This window comes from Myripristis murdjan, chromosome 2 (genome assembly GCF_902150065.1).
Source record: "Myripristis murdjan chromosome 2, fMyrMur1.1, whole genome shotgun sequence".
Lineage (NCBI taxonomy): Eukaryota > Metazoa > Chordata > Actinopteri > Holocentriformes > Holocentridae > Myripristis > Myripristis murdjan.
In genome coordinates this window covers 12,033,064-12,052,876 of record NC_043981.1, presented here as the reverse complement: position 1 = coordinate 12,052,876, position 19,813 = coordinate 12,033,064, and the positions used below count along the sequence as shown (strand labels likewise).

At 45.1% G+C, this 19,813-nt stretch overlaps 2 protein-coding genes across 3 annotated transcripts; both read left to right on the top strand.

The window, feature by feature from the left end:
* On the top strand, positions 1-7,096 carry adamts1 (ADAM metallopeptidase with thrombospondin type 1 motif, 1). The gene is made up of 8 exons (XM_030073424.1): positions 1-1,047; positions 2,158-2,498; positions 2,609-2,741; positions 3,011-3,468; positions 3,771-3,957; positions 4,286-4,464; positions 4,799-4,974; positions 5,163-7,096. Exons 1-8 carry the CDS (start codon positions 420-422, stop codon positions 5,902-5,904), a joined length of 2,844 nt encoding a protein of 947 aa, XP_029929284.1. The 5' UTR covers positions 1-419; the 3' UTR covers positions 5,905-7,096.
* A 4,094-nt stretch (positions 7,097-11,190) lies between these two features.
* Positions 11,191-19,740, top strand: cyyr1 (cysteine/tyrosine-rich 1). Of its 2 annotated transcripts, XM_030067146.1 has the most exons (5): positions 11,191-11,602; positions 15,643-15,742; positions 16,464-16,624; positions 18,509-18,688; positions 18,816-19,740. In XM_030067146.1, the coding sequence occupies exons 1-4, from the start codon at positions 11,524-11,526 to the stop codon at positions 18,640-18,642; spliced, it is 474 nt and encodes a 157-aa protein (XP_029923006.1). In that variant the 5' UTR covers positions 11,191-11,523; the 3' UTR covers positions 18,643-18,688; positions 18,816-19,740. The 2 variants fall into 2 exon arrangements, with proteins under 2 accessions (XP_029923006.1, XP_029922996.1); XM_030067136.1 differs by having other exon boundaries at positions 18,509-19,740.
* The last annotated feature ends 73 nt before the right edge of the window (positions 19,741-19,813 follow it).

The window sequence follows — 19,813 nt, the reverse complement described above, 5'->3', positions numbered from 1 at the left end:
ACAGACTAGACGGGCCAGCAGAGGAAAAACCTGCCCCCGAAGTCAAACAGAAAACTAGAAACTGAGACAGCTGCTGCGTTTTGGAGAAAGCGCCACTGACACTCCGACCTGTTGGAATTTACTGCTGAGATCCAGTTTTTATTTTCATTTGATCAGAAAATAATAAATGACACCGCGTTTCTTTTTGTGAGACATTTTTTTAAATCATAAGTCAGACTTGCACATAACTTTGAATGACTTTTGCACTGGATTTGATCCCTATTTTAGATTTTTGAGTGTGCGTAATTTTGGGGACAGTTTTATGGAAGTGAAGAGACTTGGGGTCGATAGCTTTTAGAGGAAAACACTTTTAAGGATTTTACTTGCTTCCTCGCAGACACTTTATCAATTTCTTTCCACCTGACGGATTTGACAGCGATATGATGTGGTTTTTACGCGTTTTGTTTGGTTTGATGGTCGCTCTTTGCGTCAGCGCGTTGCCCAGCGCCTGGGAGGAGAGCACCGTGGTGCCGGTCAGGCTCGACCCGACGGCCCGGTCGGAAAGCGAAACCGAACCGTGGCGGACTTTCTCCGCAGAGGAGAGGGAGAAGGAGGCGGAGATGAGGGTTTACCGGTTGGACGTATTTGGCAAAGAGCTGCTCTTGCAGCTAGAGCCTGACCAAACCTTCCTGGCACCGGGTTTTGTGTTCCACATCGTGGGGAGTCCTGAGTCCGTACCGACGCATGAACCCGAGACAGGAGCAGCCGATGCGGGTTGCTTCTTCTCGGGCACGGTGAACGGCGAGGAGCGCTCTGCCGCTGCGCTCAACCTGTGCCACGGACTCAGGGGCGGATTCTACCTTCAGGGTGAAGAGTACTTCATCCAGCCCCTCAACTCGAGTGACGCGCTCGTCACGGAGGAGGATGTCCACATGATCCGCCGGAGAGGTCGGGCATCTGTGGCTGAGGAGGCGAGCTCCAAGTGCGGGGTCAACGAGGACGAGGAGAGGGTGCCAGAGAATCTGGAGAAAAAAGCCAAGCACGAAGCTTCCAACCCAGAGCAGCAAGGTGAGGCTTCAGAAACAGACTGCACACTGCGCAACTTTTACATATTTAAGAACACCACTTTATCACTTTAATCACCATTGGTAGCTGGATTTTATTTTATAGACGTCTCCTAAGGTTATGCACAGAGAGGAAGGAGAAGAAATTCTAAAATTGGTATCATTATACAGAACACCTTACTATGAGCGCAACCGTAAACTTGAATTCTCAGATCACCAAAATTGCAAGCAATGAAAAAATAAAGAAACAGCAAGAACCAGAGTCAGTGGAGTGCGTGAAAATAATCTTGTAAATCAAGTACCAGGAACAGAAATCAGAGACAGAAGTATTTTAATTGAAAATCATTGTGTTCCAGGTATTAGTAAATGGGTAAAATTAATGTGCAGACCCACGCTGAAGTCAGCTGCATGGAGTCCTAATGAGTGCGCCAGGGTGCACAGCAAGAGTTAACGCGTATTGGCCTCAGCTATCTTTGACAGCTACGCTCTGCCAAGGAGAGGGGAGGGAGGGGAGGAGAAGGGAGAAACTTCTCCAACTGGGAGGAGGCAGAGGAGTGACCGAGGGAGGGGAGGGGAGGCACGGGGTCGGGGCCAGTCAGAGCCGTCAGTGCTTAGACGTGTAAACTCGCCTCCTGGTACGAGTAACACCGTCAGACATTTTTCACAAGAAAGGATTTTCTCCCCTCGTCCTTTCTCCCTCGCATAATTTTCCACCAGTGAAGGTCGTTTTAGGAATGTGGCCCCTGAGGAGGAGGGGCCGCCGATGGTGTGACGCTGAGTCACGGCAGCCAGGCTCCTCCAGGCACATCCGGAGATCGCAAACTCTGTTTGGAGCCTGTATCCCTCTGAAGGGGAAAAAAAAAAAAAAAAAAAAAAACACAGCCTTTGTCGCTCATATTTAGGACACTGCTTACAGAGTATTGAGAGTTTGCATTTTGTTCCAGACAAACTAATCCATTCATACCAAAAAATAACTGGAGACCATCTCATAAGTTACTGTAGCAAGCAAAAATTTGGCCTGAAACCTGATATCAGCTGACATGATCCAAGTACTTTGTAGGACTTTACATGGTCTGACTTCTCTCTCCCTCTCCCTCTCTCTCCAAACCTCCAGCCCACCACAGGAGCAGGCGTTTTGTCTCCACTCCTCGCTATCTGGAGATCATGCTGGTGGCTGACCAGTCCATGGCTGAGTTCCACGGTGCTGGGCTTAAACCTTACCTTCTGACCATCATGGCTGTGGCCTCTCGCCTTTACCGCCACCCCACCATCCACAACTCCATCAGCCTGGCTGTGGTGAAGCTGCTGGTAGTGTACGAGGAGGAGCGAGGCCCCCAGGTCTCATCCAACGCTGCCTTAACTCTCCGCAACTTCTGCCAGTGGCAACGGCAACACAACCCAGCCAGTGACCGCCACCCTGAGCACTATGACACCGCTGTGCTTTTCACCAGGACGGTAAGCTGGAGAGAGAACACAGGAAAAGTTCATGTGTATCCATGAAAAAGAATCAGATATACAACAGAAACAGTATTAACCCACATTTTGCTGTCTCTTCTCTCCTGTAGGACCTATGTGGTGCCCACTCTTGTGATACTCTGGGCATGGCAGATGTCGGCACAGTGTGCGATCCAGACAGAAGCTGCTCAATCATCGAAGATGATGGGCTGCAGTCGGCATTCACTGTGGCACATGAACTGGGTAAGATGCAACTCAAATTAGAAAAGAAGTCTCAGTGTTTTGGTGCATGACTGCTAGAAAGCTAAAGGACCTTTGAATCTAGTGTGCCAGTCCATGGGCACAGCACATCCATATAAGACAAAACACTCACAGATCTTTAACCTCTATCTAAGTTAACCATCATATTTCCTTTTTGCCTCTCCCTGCTCCTATCTTCACTCTTAAATCCCCTCCCTTCCTTCCTTCCCCCATCCCTCCTCTATTCTTCCTTCTTTCATCCCTCCCTCCAGGCCATGTCTTCAACATGCCCCACGATGATGCCCAGCTGTGCTCTGGGGTCAACGGTGACCACTGGGGCTCCCACATGATGGCCTCCACCCTGTCCAATCTGGACCAGCAGCAGCCATGGTCCCCTTGCTCAGCCCTCATGGTCACCACCTTCCTGGATAATGGCCATGGTCAGTGCCTCCTGGACAAACCAGTCAAGCCCCAGACACTCCCCCAGGCCCTGCCTGGGTCAGTCTACGATGCTGACCGCCAGTGCCAGCTGACCTTCGGTGAGGACTCCCAGCACTGTCCAGATCTGAGCACCACATGTGCAGCTCTGTGGTGCACGGTGACCACGTCCAATGGTTTGCTGGTGTGTCAGACCAAGAACTTTCCCTGGGCGGATGGAACACCATGTGGGCATGACAGCTACTGCCTAGCCGGACACTGTCTTACCAAGACCCAGGCAGCCAAACACCAGGTAGAAACGAGATCCACAGCAGTCAACACATTTTACACAAAGCCACAAGGCACTGAATCATGGCAGCAAACATGGCAAAATCACCCCATGTTTGCTTTATTTGGTTGCTATTGGAGTAAAGTTGAGGTCTATTCAGGATACAGTCAGTTTGTTATGTCATCTATGAGGAACCAAAGCACTGAATTTCAGTTCACATTTTTACATTCACTTTGACCACACTTCAATATCGGACATTTTAAGATTGCGATGAACAAGTGCATGTGATTATTTGTGACTAACAGCAATGTCCCATCTGTTATCAGACTCCTGTGAATGGTGGCTGGGGAGTATGGGGCCCTTGGGGTGACTGCTCTCGGACCTGCGGTGGAGGGGTGCAGTACTCCTTCCGAGACTGCGACAGCCCCCTGCCTAAGAACGGGGGCAAGTATTGCGAGGGCAAGAGGATCCAATACCGCTCCTGTAACACAGAGGCCTGCCCTGATAACAACGGTAAGAGACCTTTAATGCGATAGAGCCTCTTTATGTTGAGATATCACACAGAAAATATATTCTACAGGTGCTACCTTTCCTAAATGTTGCTCTTACAACTGAGAAATGTACCAAATGGTCTCTGGATAGTTAAGTATATGCAAATAAAAAGATCTAGCAACATATTCACAAATGTTTTAGTTCTAGTTGTTTTCAAGTTTCTGTAGCTTGTGTATAGAAACTGTTTTGATGTGCCTCACACATTGGTGTGAAAGTTAGCATGCTGGTCAGGATGAACTAGCAGTAAATCTAACACCTTTCTCTTTCTCTCTTTGATTCCTCCTTGCAGGTCTGTCATTTCGTGAGGAGCAGTGTTTGGCTCACAACGACATGTCAGCCCAAGTGTCCTTCGGTTCAGGAGAGGGAGTCGAGTGGGTACCAAAGTATGCTGGAGTGTCACCCAAAGATCGATGCAAACTGGTGTGCCGGGCCAAGGGCACTGGATACTTCTTTGTCCTCAAGTCTAAGGTGAGGAGGAAGGTTTGACTGATTAATGATGAACTGTAAACTAGAAAATAAAATAGCCCGCTTATTGTTCTTTTCATTGCTGTCTTTTGAGTGGTATGTCTTTCTCAGAGCACTGGTTTATCATATAACTTTCTCTGTACTTGTGCAGACCTGAAAGTTGGAGGGGTCAGCTACTGTAATATCTCTTAGCCCCTGGGCAGCTATCATGCTGTGGAGAAAACTGGCTTTTTTTTTGGCCTTTGGAAATAACTGTAATTCTTCTCCTTTTCCCTTATATGGCTGTCGAAGTAGACAGAGCACTAACCGTCTCCTTCTGTCTCTTTGCTGCCCCCAGGTGGCCGATGGAACACCCTGCAGCCCAGATTCCACTTCTGTTTGTGTCCAAGGCCAGTGTGTCAAGGCTGGATGTGATCGTGTGATCGGCTCCACCCGCCGTTTTGATAAGTGTGGTGTGTGTGGTGGAGATGGTTCCACCTGCAAGAAAGTATCAGGATCTCTGGAACGTGCCAGGTAAGACCTGATGACCGTTTTGCCTCTCCGTGCCCCTTTTTAAGATCCCTTTTTATTCAGAATCAGTAACCTTAATTTGCCGCGTACATTATGGTCTACACAATACAAGATTTACAAAAAAATATCCACTATGTGCATGTATTTCTTTATGGCAGAAGTTTTACCTCCCCCTCTCTCTGTTTCTCCAGACCTGGTTATCAGGATGTTGTGACTATCCCTGCTGGTGCCACCCACCTCGATGTCAAGCAGCGTGCCCCCGGCAACGGTCGTCATGATAACAGCTACCTGGCAGTGCGTCGGCAAGATGGCACCTACCTTCTAAATGGTGATTATAAGCTGATGACCATGGAGACTGACATCCCCTTGCGAGGGGCCTTGCTGCGCTACAGCGGCTCCTCTGCCTCCCTGGAGCGTCTCCGGAGCTTCTCCCCACTCCCGGAGCCCCTCACCATCCAGGTGCTGTCAGTGGGCGAGGCCCCAAGACCCCGGGTTAAGTACAGTTACTTTGCCCCCAGACCGACCAACACTGCTTCCAGCCCCAATAACAACGGAGGCCGCCGGCCATCCATCAATGCCATCCGTGAGGTTGGAGGAGCTGAGTGGACCCTGAGAGAGTGGGGTCCATGTTCCAAGAGCTGTGATGGAGGTACGCAGCAGAGGGAAGTGGTGTGTCTGGACCCCCATGGTCGTCCATCCAGGGACTGCCCTGAGGAGCTCCGCCCCTTGGCCTCTCGGTCCTGCGCCCCCCAGCCCTGCTCCTCCTGGCTTCTCGGAGAGTGGTCGGCCTGCTCCAAGACCTGCGGCCAAGGCTTCCGCAAACGCCCACTGCGCTGCATCAGCCGCGATGGACGCACACTATCCCATGAGAGTTGTGACCCCAAAAACCGGCCACGACCCCTGCTCGAATTGTGCAATCAGGGTCCTTGCTAAGGACTGCTTTCACACTCTCTTCCTTTCCTCAACCCTGAAGATCAGCCTTTAGAAAGACTCTAAATAAAATCTCTGATCTTCGCTGCCTCCGTTTTTCCAGCCGACAATCCAAGAGGCCTATGAATGTTTACATCCAGAGTGCTGCAGGTTTCAGTGGGTCTCAGCTGGTCTAACAGTTGCCCACATGAAAATGGGTCCAAATGACTGAGACTGTAACTGCCAATCTTCACCCCTCGCCCTCCAGCCATTGTGGGGGCAGATGCTGGTCCATTGTGACACCGCCACCTCATTGCATCAACAAAGACTGCATGCAGCTCACTGCCTGTCTAGCTTTGTAGCACCTCGGCGGGTCACTGTGCCCCCCATCAAGGGGAAGAGTACATGGACATTCCTTTTTTCCTTTAAAAAAAAAGCATGCTGCTTACCGTGCCAATGTCATGCTTGTGTGTGAGAGTGACTGAATGAGCGTGTGTGTTGAATCTATATTGTGTGTGTTGTTTGTCCAAGCTGGGCTGGATAGACACATAAGGGGTGGGGTGGGGGAGGTTATTGCAGAGTATATTAAGAAACAAATGAAAGAGAATAACACATATTCTACTTATTCACCCCATCAGGTATGGAAAAAAGATAGCTTGTAGTCAGTGTTTATGCTAATCCATTTTTATTTATCACAAGCCTGCAACATTTCATTCATCTTTGTTATTGTCAATGGCACATTCTAACATCTAATTGTCTCTATATGTCTCAGTACACCAGACTTTGCCCTTCAGCCATATCTTTCCCTCATCTCCTCAGCCCCCGATGAGGGAACTATCACAAGACCAAAGAGGAGTGTGTGAGTTTGTGTACGTGTGTGTATGTGTGTATGTGTGTGTGAATGTGGAGATCTAGTGAGGGACTTGTCTCCTGCTACTACTTCATAAGTAAGTCTCTCCTGCCTTCTGCGAAGGCAAATGTTTTCTTTTTTTTTTTTCTATTGAGTTTTTTTTTTTTTTCCTTTTTGTACAGAATATCCAAACATTATTTATTTTTGTACAGCCTGTTAAATATAATCATGTGGCTTTTTTAATATTATTTTTTATTTGTTATTTGTCATTGAGACCACAGAAGGAAGTAGAGTATATAGAGTATTTATACAGTGTTATATATATATGGTCCTAGGTTCATGAATAAAGTATCACATTGACCTGTGCACGTAATGTCTCCAGTGTGCTGTATCTATTGAATAGTGTGTATTGATTTGCAGTCATGTAGGGCACAAACACACAAGCATACATGCATATACATATACAGTGAATTCACAGACACATCCACACACTTATTCCCTGAACCAGTGAATCATTTTTCATAACATCACCATTATTTATAATAACAGGCTGGATGAGTGAGTGGCCTGTTGGCAGGTTTTTCCCTTCCAGCTGCAGGGGGTGCTGTTCTGTGGCTAAACCTGTGCTATCATCTCCTTGACGAGGGGAACAAAAGTCAAAAGACTGTACCAACAGGGATCAGTAGTATTAAGTATGTTATCTGGCACCCAAGTGTGGCTGTAGTACAGCTTTCTAGCCACTAGATGGCAGCATTTCACCACTTTCTGCCATTCAGCCAAGTTATCCACAAAGGGAAGTCTGGTAACTCACTTCTGAGATTCTAGCTAACCATTGCCAAGCCTTTGCTCCTTGGAAAGTCTTTGACTTGCCCTTGATAAAGTCGCCACCCTCCACAGCAGGCTCAGATCAAACACACAAATCTATCAGGCACACATTTCGTTATCACTTGGGTCGACAGAAGTCAGTGTTTTGATGCCATGGCCTGGTGCAGACTGTGACCTCAAATAAATAAATAAATAAATAAACAAGGCTTCAAGTCTGTCTCATGACATTTGTCGTCCCTGTCTCAGGCAGCAATCTCTGCTGCAAAGAGTGATAAAGAAGAAACGCCACAGAAATAGCCTTCAGAAAGGCAGCGATGGATATTTCCCTCAGAACTCTTTACCACAAATGCCTGAAATGATCCTGTTAGATCCTGTTAGACCATCTTTCCTCCCTTTGGTACTTGTGTTCCTTTGTTTCAACTATTCTGAGGTCATATTCTCCACTGAACTTTCTGGAACCCGGTTTGGAGACCACACGGTGTGAAAAAGTACCTCAGCACTGACACCAAAATAAAAAAAAAAGGTCAATGGCGCGTCCTCTCTTCCCCGCTTCGTCTGTACCCACTGCAACACAAAGGAAGTCATTATCCTGTAATTATGGATGCTTTAGAGGAAGATTGGCCATCTCTGTAATCTATGTAACAGCGTAATGTGTCAGCAGATTCTGTAAACAGCTGGTGTGGGCGAGCACGAATCCTTTTTTTTTCTCTGAAACTGACTGATCTTCTACACAAATTGGGAGAAAAACACAAAAGCGTTGAATGAAATGTTGTCCTAAATCTGCGTGTATCCTGTGAAACCTTTTTTCCCCTCATGTCTGCGGTTCACAGTTTTTACCTGCCTGACTCTCCACGCCTCAGCAGCACCACCATTACATGTAAAAAAACATCTGGAGGCCATTATGAATCATTTCTCACAGTGGGTGGCATTTCCCTGAACTAAATTATCTTCATCCTTTAAACAAACCTTAAACGTCCATAAAACGTGAAAATTATAGCAAAGTTGATAAGGTCCTCAACTTTAAAATAATGACACTCATACGTCAGAAACAGCAGTTCATACGTCCCAGAAGTATACCTTATGTTCATAAACAAATATTTATTATCTCCATGTGCACGCAATCGCTTACATATAAAATCTCCATCATGTTGAGAAAATTCTCTCTTTTATAGCTTGCATGTAATTTATATTCAACCACAATAATGTTAAGTTGAATTGGGCAACAGGTAATATGTCCAGTTAATTATGATTGAACCCCTTACTGCTAGACGCTTGTGATGCCACTGTCCAGGATTTAAAACTTATTCTATGCATCAGCCGAATGTCTTAAATGTCAAACAGGCCATTCCCGTGACCACACTTGAGCAAGACATTGTTCTATAGTTGCTCAGACTAAGAACTTCAATCAAATTTTATTTAAAGTTAGTTGGCTGGATTAGTTGTTTTCCCAAATTGGGGCCCGGGGACATCCATGGGTCCTTAAGGAGCGCCAAGGGATTTCCAGCAAACTGAGGCATAGTTTAGCTCTTTTATTTGTACTTTTATTTCAGTCAGTCGATGTTGGCACAAAGACAAAAGGTATAAGAATGTTTTGATCCAAGGTTGGACTGCCCGTTTCACTCCTAGAGAGAAGGCGATCCACTTTTTCTGCAAATTCACAGCAAACAACAGAGATGGGGTTTTTAAGGACAGCATGCCCCAAATGTGGATCAGATGTCTAACATGGATCTATTTGAGGGTCTTGGTCATGAAAAGGCTTGGGAACCACTTGGCCACACAGCAGGATGATGTGGAAGAGGTGGATAAGGAAGCCACTGTATCTAAGAGAAAGAAATCAAGGCCCTCTTGTACTTTGTGTGCACTTGGAATTACAAGGTTCTCTCTAGTGTTTTTTTTTTTTTTTTCTTTTAATCAAAATTGAGTTATCTGCATATAAAGGAATGGTTTGCCTCAGGACACTGGGCGAGCCAGATCAGTATCTCCTTTTATATCTCTTCTTAAAATACACTTTTATAGACTTGCATCCCCTAATTGAGATCCTTGCTCTGAGGGAAGTACGTGAATTATCAAACCTGGGAAATCTACATCAGTGGTGATTTTCGGTGCGTCTTTTATTTCATTGCTTCTGGGTTAATTGTTTAATACTGATCTGTATTTCACCTTGATTTAATTGTTTTTAGTATGGCACCATCATTTTGCAATATATTGTCATTTATCCATTTTTTTGCCCTTTTATTTATTGATCTAACGCACTTTGTTTTGAAAGGTGCTATTCATGACCTTTGAGAGTTACTTTGTGATTGTGATTTCATTTCTTTGAAGAACCAGTTGAATATTTAAAGAGACACCAAGTGCATAATATTGTTCCTTACGGGCACTGATGTATTTGATGCTCAGTGTCTCAGAAGTGAGATAAAAGCTCCAAGCTCACATCATTTCGGAGTGAAAGTAAGTCAGCAGCAGGGTATCAATGGGGGTAAAGTTTACAGTTTGTTCCAGCTGTTACCCAACCACGCTGGGCAGCTTTAGAGATGGCCAGAAGTAGGCCAGTTCTTGGTGCTTCATTTCTGAAAATAGCCCAAAGCGCGTCCAGAACAAGGGCACGTTGTGTTTGTGCCGCCTGGTGTCATTAGAGCCCCAATCAGCTCTCTGATCCCCGCACCTCGGCCCAGGTCGTGATGAGAGAGAGGGAGAGAGAGGCCGACGTGAACGCGCACATGCACACGCCCAAGCGCGCACAAGGCCAGACGCGCTCTCCTCTCCGTGTCATCTGCGTCAAGTCGTCAAACAACCAGAAGGAGACCGGAACACCGCCGGAGACCGCCTTCAAAATCAAAATATAGAAAGAAATGAAAAACTTGGAAAATGCCATCTGCTCCCATAACTATTGATATCTCTATTCCTACTGGACTACAACAAGGAAAAAATAGCAAAAGAAACCAGGATAAAAGACATCACATAAAACCTATGAAATAAAAATGTCTTCCTAATTTATTTATAGGAGGAAGACTGGGTGTGAAGCAACACGTGTCCTATCAAATGAATGAATGAATGAATGAATGAATGAATGAATGAATGAATGAAGATTCTAAAACAGATACTAAATTATCTGTTATTGTGTTATGGTGGATAGTAGTTCCTGGTGGATATGTCTTCCTGGGTTAATAAACAAACAAACAAACAACAACAATGATAATATTAGGCTACAAACAAAATGCATGTTAACTTATAGCAGTGGCTCCTATTCTTTCGCACTTAGGAAATAGAAAAAATAAAGAAAATAGGCGGAAAATCCCCCCCAAAATGAGTTTTTGTCAGTTCTGCAATGCAAACGCAAATTATCTGCTGCCAGCTGTGAAAAAGGACACTTTGCAAACAAACAAACAAAAAAACATATAATGTAGGATGTTTTCATTTGCAAAACGCATTCAATGCTTCCACGTAGGCGCTATGAACTACTCAGAAGCAATGACCATCTTATTTTTAAAGATACAACCGGAAGTATTGTTGTTTTTTAATTGCTGGCGGCTTGACAGCGCTCTGCCCTCCTGGTGTCAACTCAACAGGGTAATTTGAGCAAACGGGGGCTGCGGGGGAGGGGATGGGAATAAAAAAAAAAAAAAAAAAAGCGCAGTCAAAGGAGGTGAGGAGGAGGCAGGCGGCGGGGGGAGAGACGGGCGGAAGAACGGCAGCCACAGAGGCAACAAGCAGGAGACGCTCACACGTGGAGCAGGAAAATTCGCCTTCATCACTTTTACGGGCGAAAAGTGAATCTGTGAAGTTCCGAGGAGAAGTTGGTGCGCGTTTTTTGGAGCGGGGACGCAATGCTCCCCGGAGCGCCGAGGAGGTGACTGCTGGGTGTGAGGATCTCACCGCTGGATCCGTGCAGGACAACAGGATCGGTGTGGAGAGTTAAACTGGACTCCTAACGCGGCTGAGGAGGATAAAGACACACATCTATAGTGGACATGGAAAACCCCTGGAGGAAGACGCAGGCGGCGCGATCGAAATTGCTGCGGAATTCGCTCCTGCTTTGTTTTTTCATTGGTGAGTTGTTGTTTGTTTGTTTCTGCCCCGTGTAAACACGTCCCACTCCCCCGATGAGCCGCCGCTTCATCAATTATTTCCACTTCACCCGCGTTAATTCCTCTTACTTTATGTTTTATTCATGATGGGAAGACGCCAGACTTAAAAATGAACTCCCTTTTTTTTTGCCACTTGAACTGAAGAGGGAGAAAAAAAAAGTCAGGGAGGGCTATTAGGGAGAGGATTACAACTCATGTAGCAAAATGAGGCGTTCAGGGACCCCCAAGGGCCCCTGGTTCATGAGATTGCATCAGGAGGCTGTGTGTGTGAGGAGACTCGTAGTATAAAATGTGGTTTGCACTGTAGGTGGAGGGAGTGAAGCCTCTTGCATTTCTTAAATCACTGTTTCATCCTGTTTTGAAATAGTAATAACAGTTATTTATTTACAAGGCTCTCTCCAGGACGTCCCAAGCCCTTATTTTGTGAGCCACTAGCCCAGGTATATTGCATTATCATCCAAATACCTCAGACTAAACACACACACTCATCCTCACCCATTATGGGAAATAATTACTCAATAGCTGCTAATTAGCAACATTATGGAGGGACAGTTTTAGGAGGTAGTACAGTTGTATTGGGGGCAGGGGAGAGGACTTGAGTTTTCTCAGAGGGCGATGGGTGTGTGTGTGTGTGTGTGTGTGTGTGTGTGTGTGGGGGGGGGGGGGGGGGGGGGGGGGGGACTGGGGACTGGGGACTGGGGAGGGCGGGGGTGCAGTACATAGTGCCATTGTCTCCCAGTGTGGAGAGACAGGAGCCAGGAGCTAAAGGGGGCCGAGACCTTCCCTTGCGAGGACCACCCAGAAGGCGAACGCAGCGCTCCTCGTCTGCCTGCCTTGGCGGGTCATATTAAGGCTTTCTGCAGGGGCTCAGTGGGAAATAAAGAGGCGGGTCACACGATGACATGTGCCCGAGGATCATCATAAAGAAATTACCCACCCATTTGCAGCAAAATCAGTTATAGTCACTGAAAAGAATACATTTTTTTTGCCCCTCTTAAAGTCCCAGTTTTCACAGTTTGATCCTTGTTACTGTGAATTCAGGCCATTAAGATTTATGGCAACCTTAAAAAGGTGAGTTGAGGTTGGTTTTATCCTCCCCACCAGCTCTGGTAATGAAAGGCCAGCGCTGTGCCTTATTTCTACTTTAACCCGGGGGGGAATATTCCCATGCCTCGAAATTTACAGAAACGCCTAAGGGCACAGATCATTTGAGTGTGGGTGATTTGTGAGAGAAAGCAGCTCTTTTGCTTTACAGAAACGCACAGAGGGAGAGCTTGTGTTCCTTGCAGCGTCCTCCGTGTGAAGCGTGGCCATGCGTCTGGGTTGTGAAGGAGAGAAAGCACAAATATCGCAGATCACGAAGGGAGGAACAAGGAGGGCCTGGTAACGGAGAGGCTGGTGCGGCGGCCGGCAGCAGGTTCAGACGAGTACACTGAGAGATGCACAGCTGTGTGTACAATGCTTTGTGAATGGCCAGGCTTTAAGCTGCTGAGGAGGAGGAGGAGGGGGGTGGGGGCTCGCAGGGGTTAATGAACCACATTCATCACACACACAAAAGCATGTAATAGATCTGCGGCGGCCACGTCATGTTCCAGCACGAATGCCAAATGTCAGATGTTAGATTATCATGCCGGATCATGAGTTGTGCCAGTGCATAAGTGTTAAATGTTAGCTCTTAAATTATTTTAAATCAGCCAACCCCTCCCCTCCTCAAACACACACACACACACACACACACACACACACAAACACACACAGTCACAATGTGTCCCATTTTTTTCTGACTACCCACTCATAATGTAATTAATTCTGTTGTTGAATCACCATCCTCAATGATCATGTCTGATCTAACCGCCCACTATTTGTCTCAGGGCTTCATTTTCAAAGCAGAAGGCAATTCTCCGCCGCGCTGAACAATTCTTCAACTTCAAATGCATCATCCCCCATCGCTTCACCGTTAAATTTTGGTGATTTATTTACCTTGCAAGCATTCTTTACAGACTTTGAATCATGCCTCTGGTAATTTCTGATAGTGGAAAAAGCACTCAAGTCCTGCATCCATAATTTCACCAAAGTAAAAGTATATTGGCATGAGCAAAAACTTGTTCATTTGTAAGTAAGTATGAAGAGAAATCAAATTATTAGTGCATTAACTTGTAGAAGTTATTTAAAGGGGTAGCTGCTCCATATCCTGTTGACTAGTTTACACTGAATCATATATGATGTTTTGCATGTACAGACTTTTTTTTTTTTTGCAAAGGAACAGATTAATACACTGAAGCCAAAAGTGCAATATTTTTCGTTGTAATGTAGTGCACAAACTCATCTGTAAAACTGTGCCTGAGTGCTGTGCTGGCTTCATTTCTGCCTGTGGTGACGTAGCACAGTCAAAGAAGAAGCCTCCAACAGTGGAAAACCATAATTTGGATCATCAGCGAGGTTTAATCAGTCGCTCCTTGGCCGGAGGGGCATCTGTCCGCCGAATTTCACAGAGAGCCGCTCACATGTTTTCTGAGATTTCTTATTGGCGGACGAGGCAAGTCTGGAGGTGAAAGGGTAAAGCGGCTGGTGGAGGTAGAGTCAAGCTGATGTGAATAAAACTGACTTTACAGGCTGTTGCCTTGTCTAGTTTGAAAGCTTGAGGAAGACGCAGTGTACCTCCTCAATTTTGCAAATGATTCACATTAAAACTTCAGGATTTTTCAGTGCAAAAAAAGCAAGTTTCAAGAATCACAATCTCTGTGAGAGCATGAATGGTTCAATATAATGTGCAAATCGCAGAAATGCAAGTATTTTACAGTTAAGGGATATTTTAATTAAAGCCCCTTCTCCCCGCTTTGAGGAGTCTAAAAAAGCTCACAGATACACACTTAAATCTGGATTTTGAAGTGGCGAGTGAGAGTGAATTGGTGGACTCCTTGGGCTTCCTGTGTATGTCGACTGTTTTTTCCCCCCAGAAGAAACTCACACAGGTATTTATTGCCCCCCCCCTTTTTTTTTTTTAAAGAGTGAAGAGCTTTTAAAGTTCCGTGCACTTATAATAAGTCAACTGTCTTCTTATTTTTCGGGATGGCTTTGAAGGTATAAATAGCAGCCGCTGGTCGGGGTTGTGTGTTTCTAATGCTCCAGGGCGCTTTTGAGGTTAAGCCATGAAAGGCCTCATTCTAGCACTGGCGTAATTTTTCATCTCGGTAAAAGGTTCAAGCGAAGACGTCAAAACTTTCCCAGTTTTAAAAAAAAAAAAAGAAGAAGAAGAAAACTGGACTTAATGGTTACTTTTAAGGCGTTTTCAGATTTCAAAACGAAGGGCGCTCCTTTTGTGACTTTTTAACTTTTCAAAATGTATCAGTGCCCCTAAAGAAAAGTCTTTTTTTTTTTTTTTTTTTTTCTGGAGTTCATCGAGGGCGAGTTGAAAAGACGACAGCAAGCCCTGCATGTATTTTGAGTTGTGGAGCAGCCACACCAACACCACTTAAAACATCCATTTCTCATAATGCAAGGTTCTTTCCACAAAAATAGTCACCCAATAGTGTTTTATACTTTTTCTAGATCATGAATAGGTTGTGCTCACTTTTAATTGGGTTAGTCATATCAAAATGTGAAGTGTGAGTGCTGTTCATGAGGTGGTGATGAATCATTATTTCTCATTTTATTTCATTTAAGATTGCATAATTGAACTGCAATATATTTGTCATCATTTATGTGCTTTTCCCAACTTTGGGGTTTTCCCCAGGACCTTGAGGTGGAGTAAGTGAATATGGAAAATGAATAATTTTGTCAATGTGTGTGTGTGTGTGTGTGTGTGCAAAAGTCTTTGAATTCAATGTCATTAATGTCAATTGGTGCAAAAATACCATAATTAATCACACAGCTCAAAACTGTTTTTTTTATTTTATTATTGTTTTCTGCCTTTCTCCTTCACCAATAAGGGAAGTGCTGATTTTATATCTTAGTAACATCTTAGTGTGTGTGTGTGTGTGTGTGTGTGTGTGTGTGTCATAGGTGGCAGCGAGGCCCAGTGTGACGGATGTTTAGAGTATTGCTGCGATGGGACGCCGCCTTTCTGCTGCTCCTACTACGCCTATGTGGGTGACGTCCTCTCGTAAGTGCACACACACACACACACACACACACATGCACACACATGCCCCACCTGTCACCTAATGTGCTATTTGACCCCTCTGCCCTTTGACCTGTGCCTGCCCTGATTCGGGACAGCTGCTGTCACCACTTTCACCAAGTCGGAGAAACACCAGAGAAACATACTGAGCTTGAGCTTCTCTCCTCTTAAACTGACTTGCACAGCTATTCGCTCCCTTATCTGCAGCGATAATTGTATTTTTACTTGTTGAATTCTGAACTCTGTATGACTTATAACTGTGGAATGAATTTGTAAAGAACTAGTGGCACATGAAGGCTGAATGTTGCGCACTGACTGACTAATGATGACGATGAAGACATAACAAACCTACTAACGATGAGTAATGTCTTATTGTACGGTGCTAATCGACAGGCTCCTTTTCAACGAGCTCGCCACACACACACACACACACACACACACACACACACCTTCACATGCATACCACACACACAGCTGAGTTATATCAGGTGCTGCCGTCCATCTCCATGGCAGCAGCGTATAAATGTTTGGTCAAGTGTTTGAAAAGGCTGCCTCTTATACATCTATGCCTCTTACACTCGACTGTGTGTGTGTGTGTGTGTTTGTGTGTGTGAGAGACTCTGTTCTTATTTATAACACTGTGTCAAACCTATTTAATCATGGATACTGTGTGTGTGTGTGTGTGTGTGTGTGTGTGTTTCAGAGGCACTGCTATCTCTGGGATCGTCTTCGGCGTGGTGTTCCTGATGGGGGCGGTCGCGGCCTTGTTCCTGTGTGTGTGTATGTGCATGAAGAACGGGCGTGGCGCTCGGGTCGGCGTGTTCAGCACCTCCTACATCAACACTGTGACCCAGGGCTACCCAGGTGGGACCGCTCACACTCACACACACACACACACACACACACACACTTTGAGCAAATTGTTTCTTGGAAAAAAAAAAAGTAAAATAAAATTTGTAGACTTGAAACGGTGCATTAACTGCATTTCACACACAAAAAGGGAGATAAGCTTACTGCCGGGGGGTTTCCCGCCTACACACACCACACACACACATACTCACACTCAGACATAAAGGTCTCCTATACGTAAGCCTTGTGAAACCATACTCCCAGACCTCAAGCAACCAGATATGAAAAGAGCAGTGCATATTTAGCGCAAAATGAATATGTGTAATATGTTACCAGCTCCACCTTGGCCTCCAGCACCTTGTGATCTATCGTGACTGGAAATAGAGAGATATATGTGCTTATTTTTAAAAGTGCAAAGGCTTCAAAGCTTGGTAAATGAATCATTACCTGAGTTTGGACTCATCGCTCCCTTTCATTTTCACATGTTTTTTTTTTTTTTTTTGCCCTCGCTGCTTTTCCCACTTTTTTTGCGTTTTTCTCATCTCATGTTGACATCCATGTGTGACCCTGCTCCCACGTTCAGGTAGTGCACTCTCATCCTGCTCAGAGAGGACGCTTTTATTCACCAAGTGTGTTTTTTGGTGCGGTTTTTGCAGCGCCTACAGGTCCCGCCGCCTGTGTACTCCAGGCCGAGCACGCTGTGACACTTTGCAGCCTCGGGGACGCAGGTTTTCCAGGCCTCATCATTTATTTAACGTGTTTCAGTCTCCTCCAGCAGAACATTGTCATGGTACATTGGACCCGCGCGCCGCACTCGGCTCCCCAGCTCTGATCATGTTTCATAGCACGCTGCTCAAACACACAATGCGCTGTAATATTGAATGTGTATGCATATTGATATGGATCATCTGGTATCTATTACTTGCCTTGCGCTGTGCCTTTGCATTGTGTGTGACGCATTTTTATTTATCTTTCTACACCAGTGCAACAAAAGAGATTGATGCAGCAGATAGGTGCTTTATTAATCCCTGCGGGGAAATTGCAGTGACTGTGCAGCTCACAGTCACACAGTACAAATAATGCCAAAAAAAAAAAAAAAAAAAAACAGTATGAAAAATCAAAATACAAGAATGCTAATCTAAAAAAAATATGTGCATATATACAGGAGGAAACCAAGATAACTATGCAGGATATATACATATGCAGGTTACAATATACAGACATAAAAAGAATGTAAATGTGAATGTGCAATATACAATAGGATGTACAATAATTATAGCAGCTTCTGAAACATGAATCTTAAGCACAGTAGTATGCATATATGTATATTTTGTGCAACTGAGCAATAAATAAATAAAATTCATAGCGCAATGATCCCACAGCTGTCCCACAGAGAAAAGACATTAACAATAAAATCTGTTTATCATCTTCTTGTAAAAATAATAATTAAAAAAAAAAACATCTTGTCTGTAGTTGTAGTCTGTCATAAATCTAATAATACTCCAGTAAGTGTCACATTGGCCTGATTTGATTCTGTTCTTGTCAAATTTATGCATTATTATCAATTAACTGTCATCTTTTTTTTTTTTTTTTTTTTTGGTTGCCATTATTTTGACAGTCTTCAATTTTAATCCAAATCCCCTGACCCAAATGTGTGCAGTTGATAAATTCAGCCACTAGAGGGCACAACTGTCCCATCCTAGACTTGGCAAAATGGGGCAGGTAGCCTGAGCCTTTGTTGCCCTCAATCACCTCTTGCCCTAATAAAAGCACGCAAGAAAAACATGGAGGTTTTTAATCAAATTATGGCTAAAGGAATTCCTTGAATGCAAGACATGTCTCTGCAGCCGTCCTCCTGAAGTAATCTCTCTCTCTCCTTTTTTCCTTTTTCCATCCCAGGTCCCCCGCCTCCATACAGCTACGACTACGAGATGTATCCCCCCTCTCTGCATCCCCCGCCCTACACCCCGACCCAGCCCCGGCTAGCCAACTACTCCCCCCCTCCTCCTTACCCAGGCTGCACCCGCAAGTGAACCCCCTGCATCTATTCATTCAAGCAAGGGACGACTCGAATAAAGGGCAAGATCAGCTGCCTGTTGTTTTTCTTTTCCTTTTTTTTTGTGTGTGTGTGTGTGTGTGTTAAATTTGTGGAGAGTCACGCATCTGTGGTCTCCGAGGCCTAAATGTCACTGCACTCCTTCTGCAGCTCGGTAGCTGACTCTGGATCCGAGCTGCACGGCAGGGTGAGGGGGGTTGCAAAACACCAGGAGAGAGGATGTGGGTCAGAGCTGCCGCCGCCGCCGCCACTGCTGCTGATGATGAACTCCTCCCCGACTCGTCAGGGTTCGGCTGTGTGGCAGGATGATAGTTTTACCAGCACTAGCCTGCGGCGGGTATTTTTCGGCTAATACCCAATATCCTGATCCATCCCTGGCTGTGCACATCAAAGGCACCAAGCCGCTTTGATGAAGGTGAAGACCACTTTGACTCGGCACGGAGGGGAAGCTCACTTTACCGGAGGAGAAAGTCTTTTGAGGACACAATGTTGACTCTGCATTCATCCTCCCCTGCTAGAGAAAGAGGGGGCTCTCTCACTTCTCAACTTCAACTGTATCAGTGACGGAGCTGAAGGCAAACCTGTTTCAAACTTGAGTCACTAACATTCACACACACTTGCATTTGGAGGACTTGAAAATGACGCGTAATGATTTTAACGGTGCGTGCGGACATGCACAACTTGAAAAGACTTGATACTGCGTTGACTTTCATCGCCTTACTTGAACCCAACGTTGCCGAATTGGGGTCAAATCGCTTTCAATTCAATCAAACCTGGAAGTGGATTATTTCTGAAAACTGGAAATCCGTCGCTTTTGAGAGGTTCTTATATTTATATCGTAGATTTAATGATTTTAGGGTTCACACTCTCATTAATTCGCAGTTGTCTTGTGAATTGACTGAACTGTGATCAATTAAATGACTGACTGTGGAGGGTGGGAATGGATTTAACCGGTGATAATGATGATGATAATGATGATGATGTGTCAATATGAATGAATTTGAGCATTTCTGTTTCCACGGTGATGTGTAAATTAAAGATGCAATTAAAGGTGAATTTTTTGAAAAGTGTGAAATTGCACCGCAGTGTCTTTTCAACCATCTCGATCATTTTATAACATGAGCGATGAAAAGAAATAATAATAAATA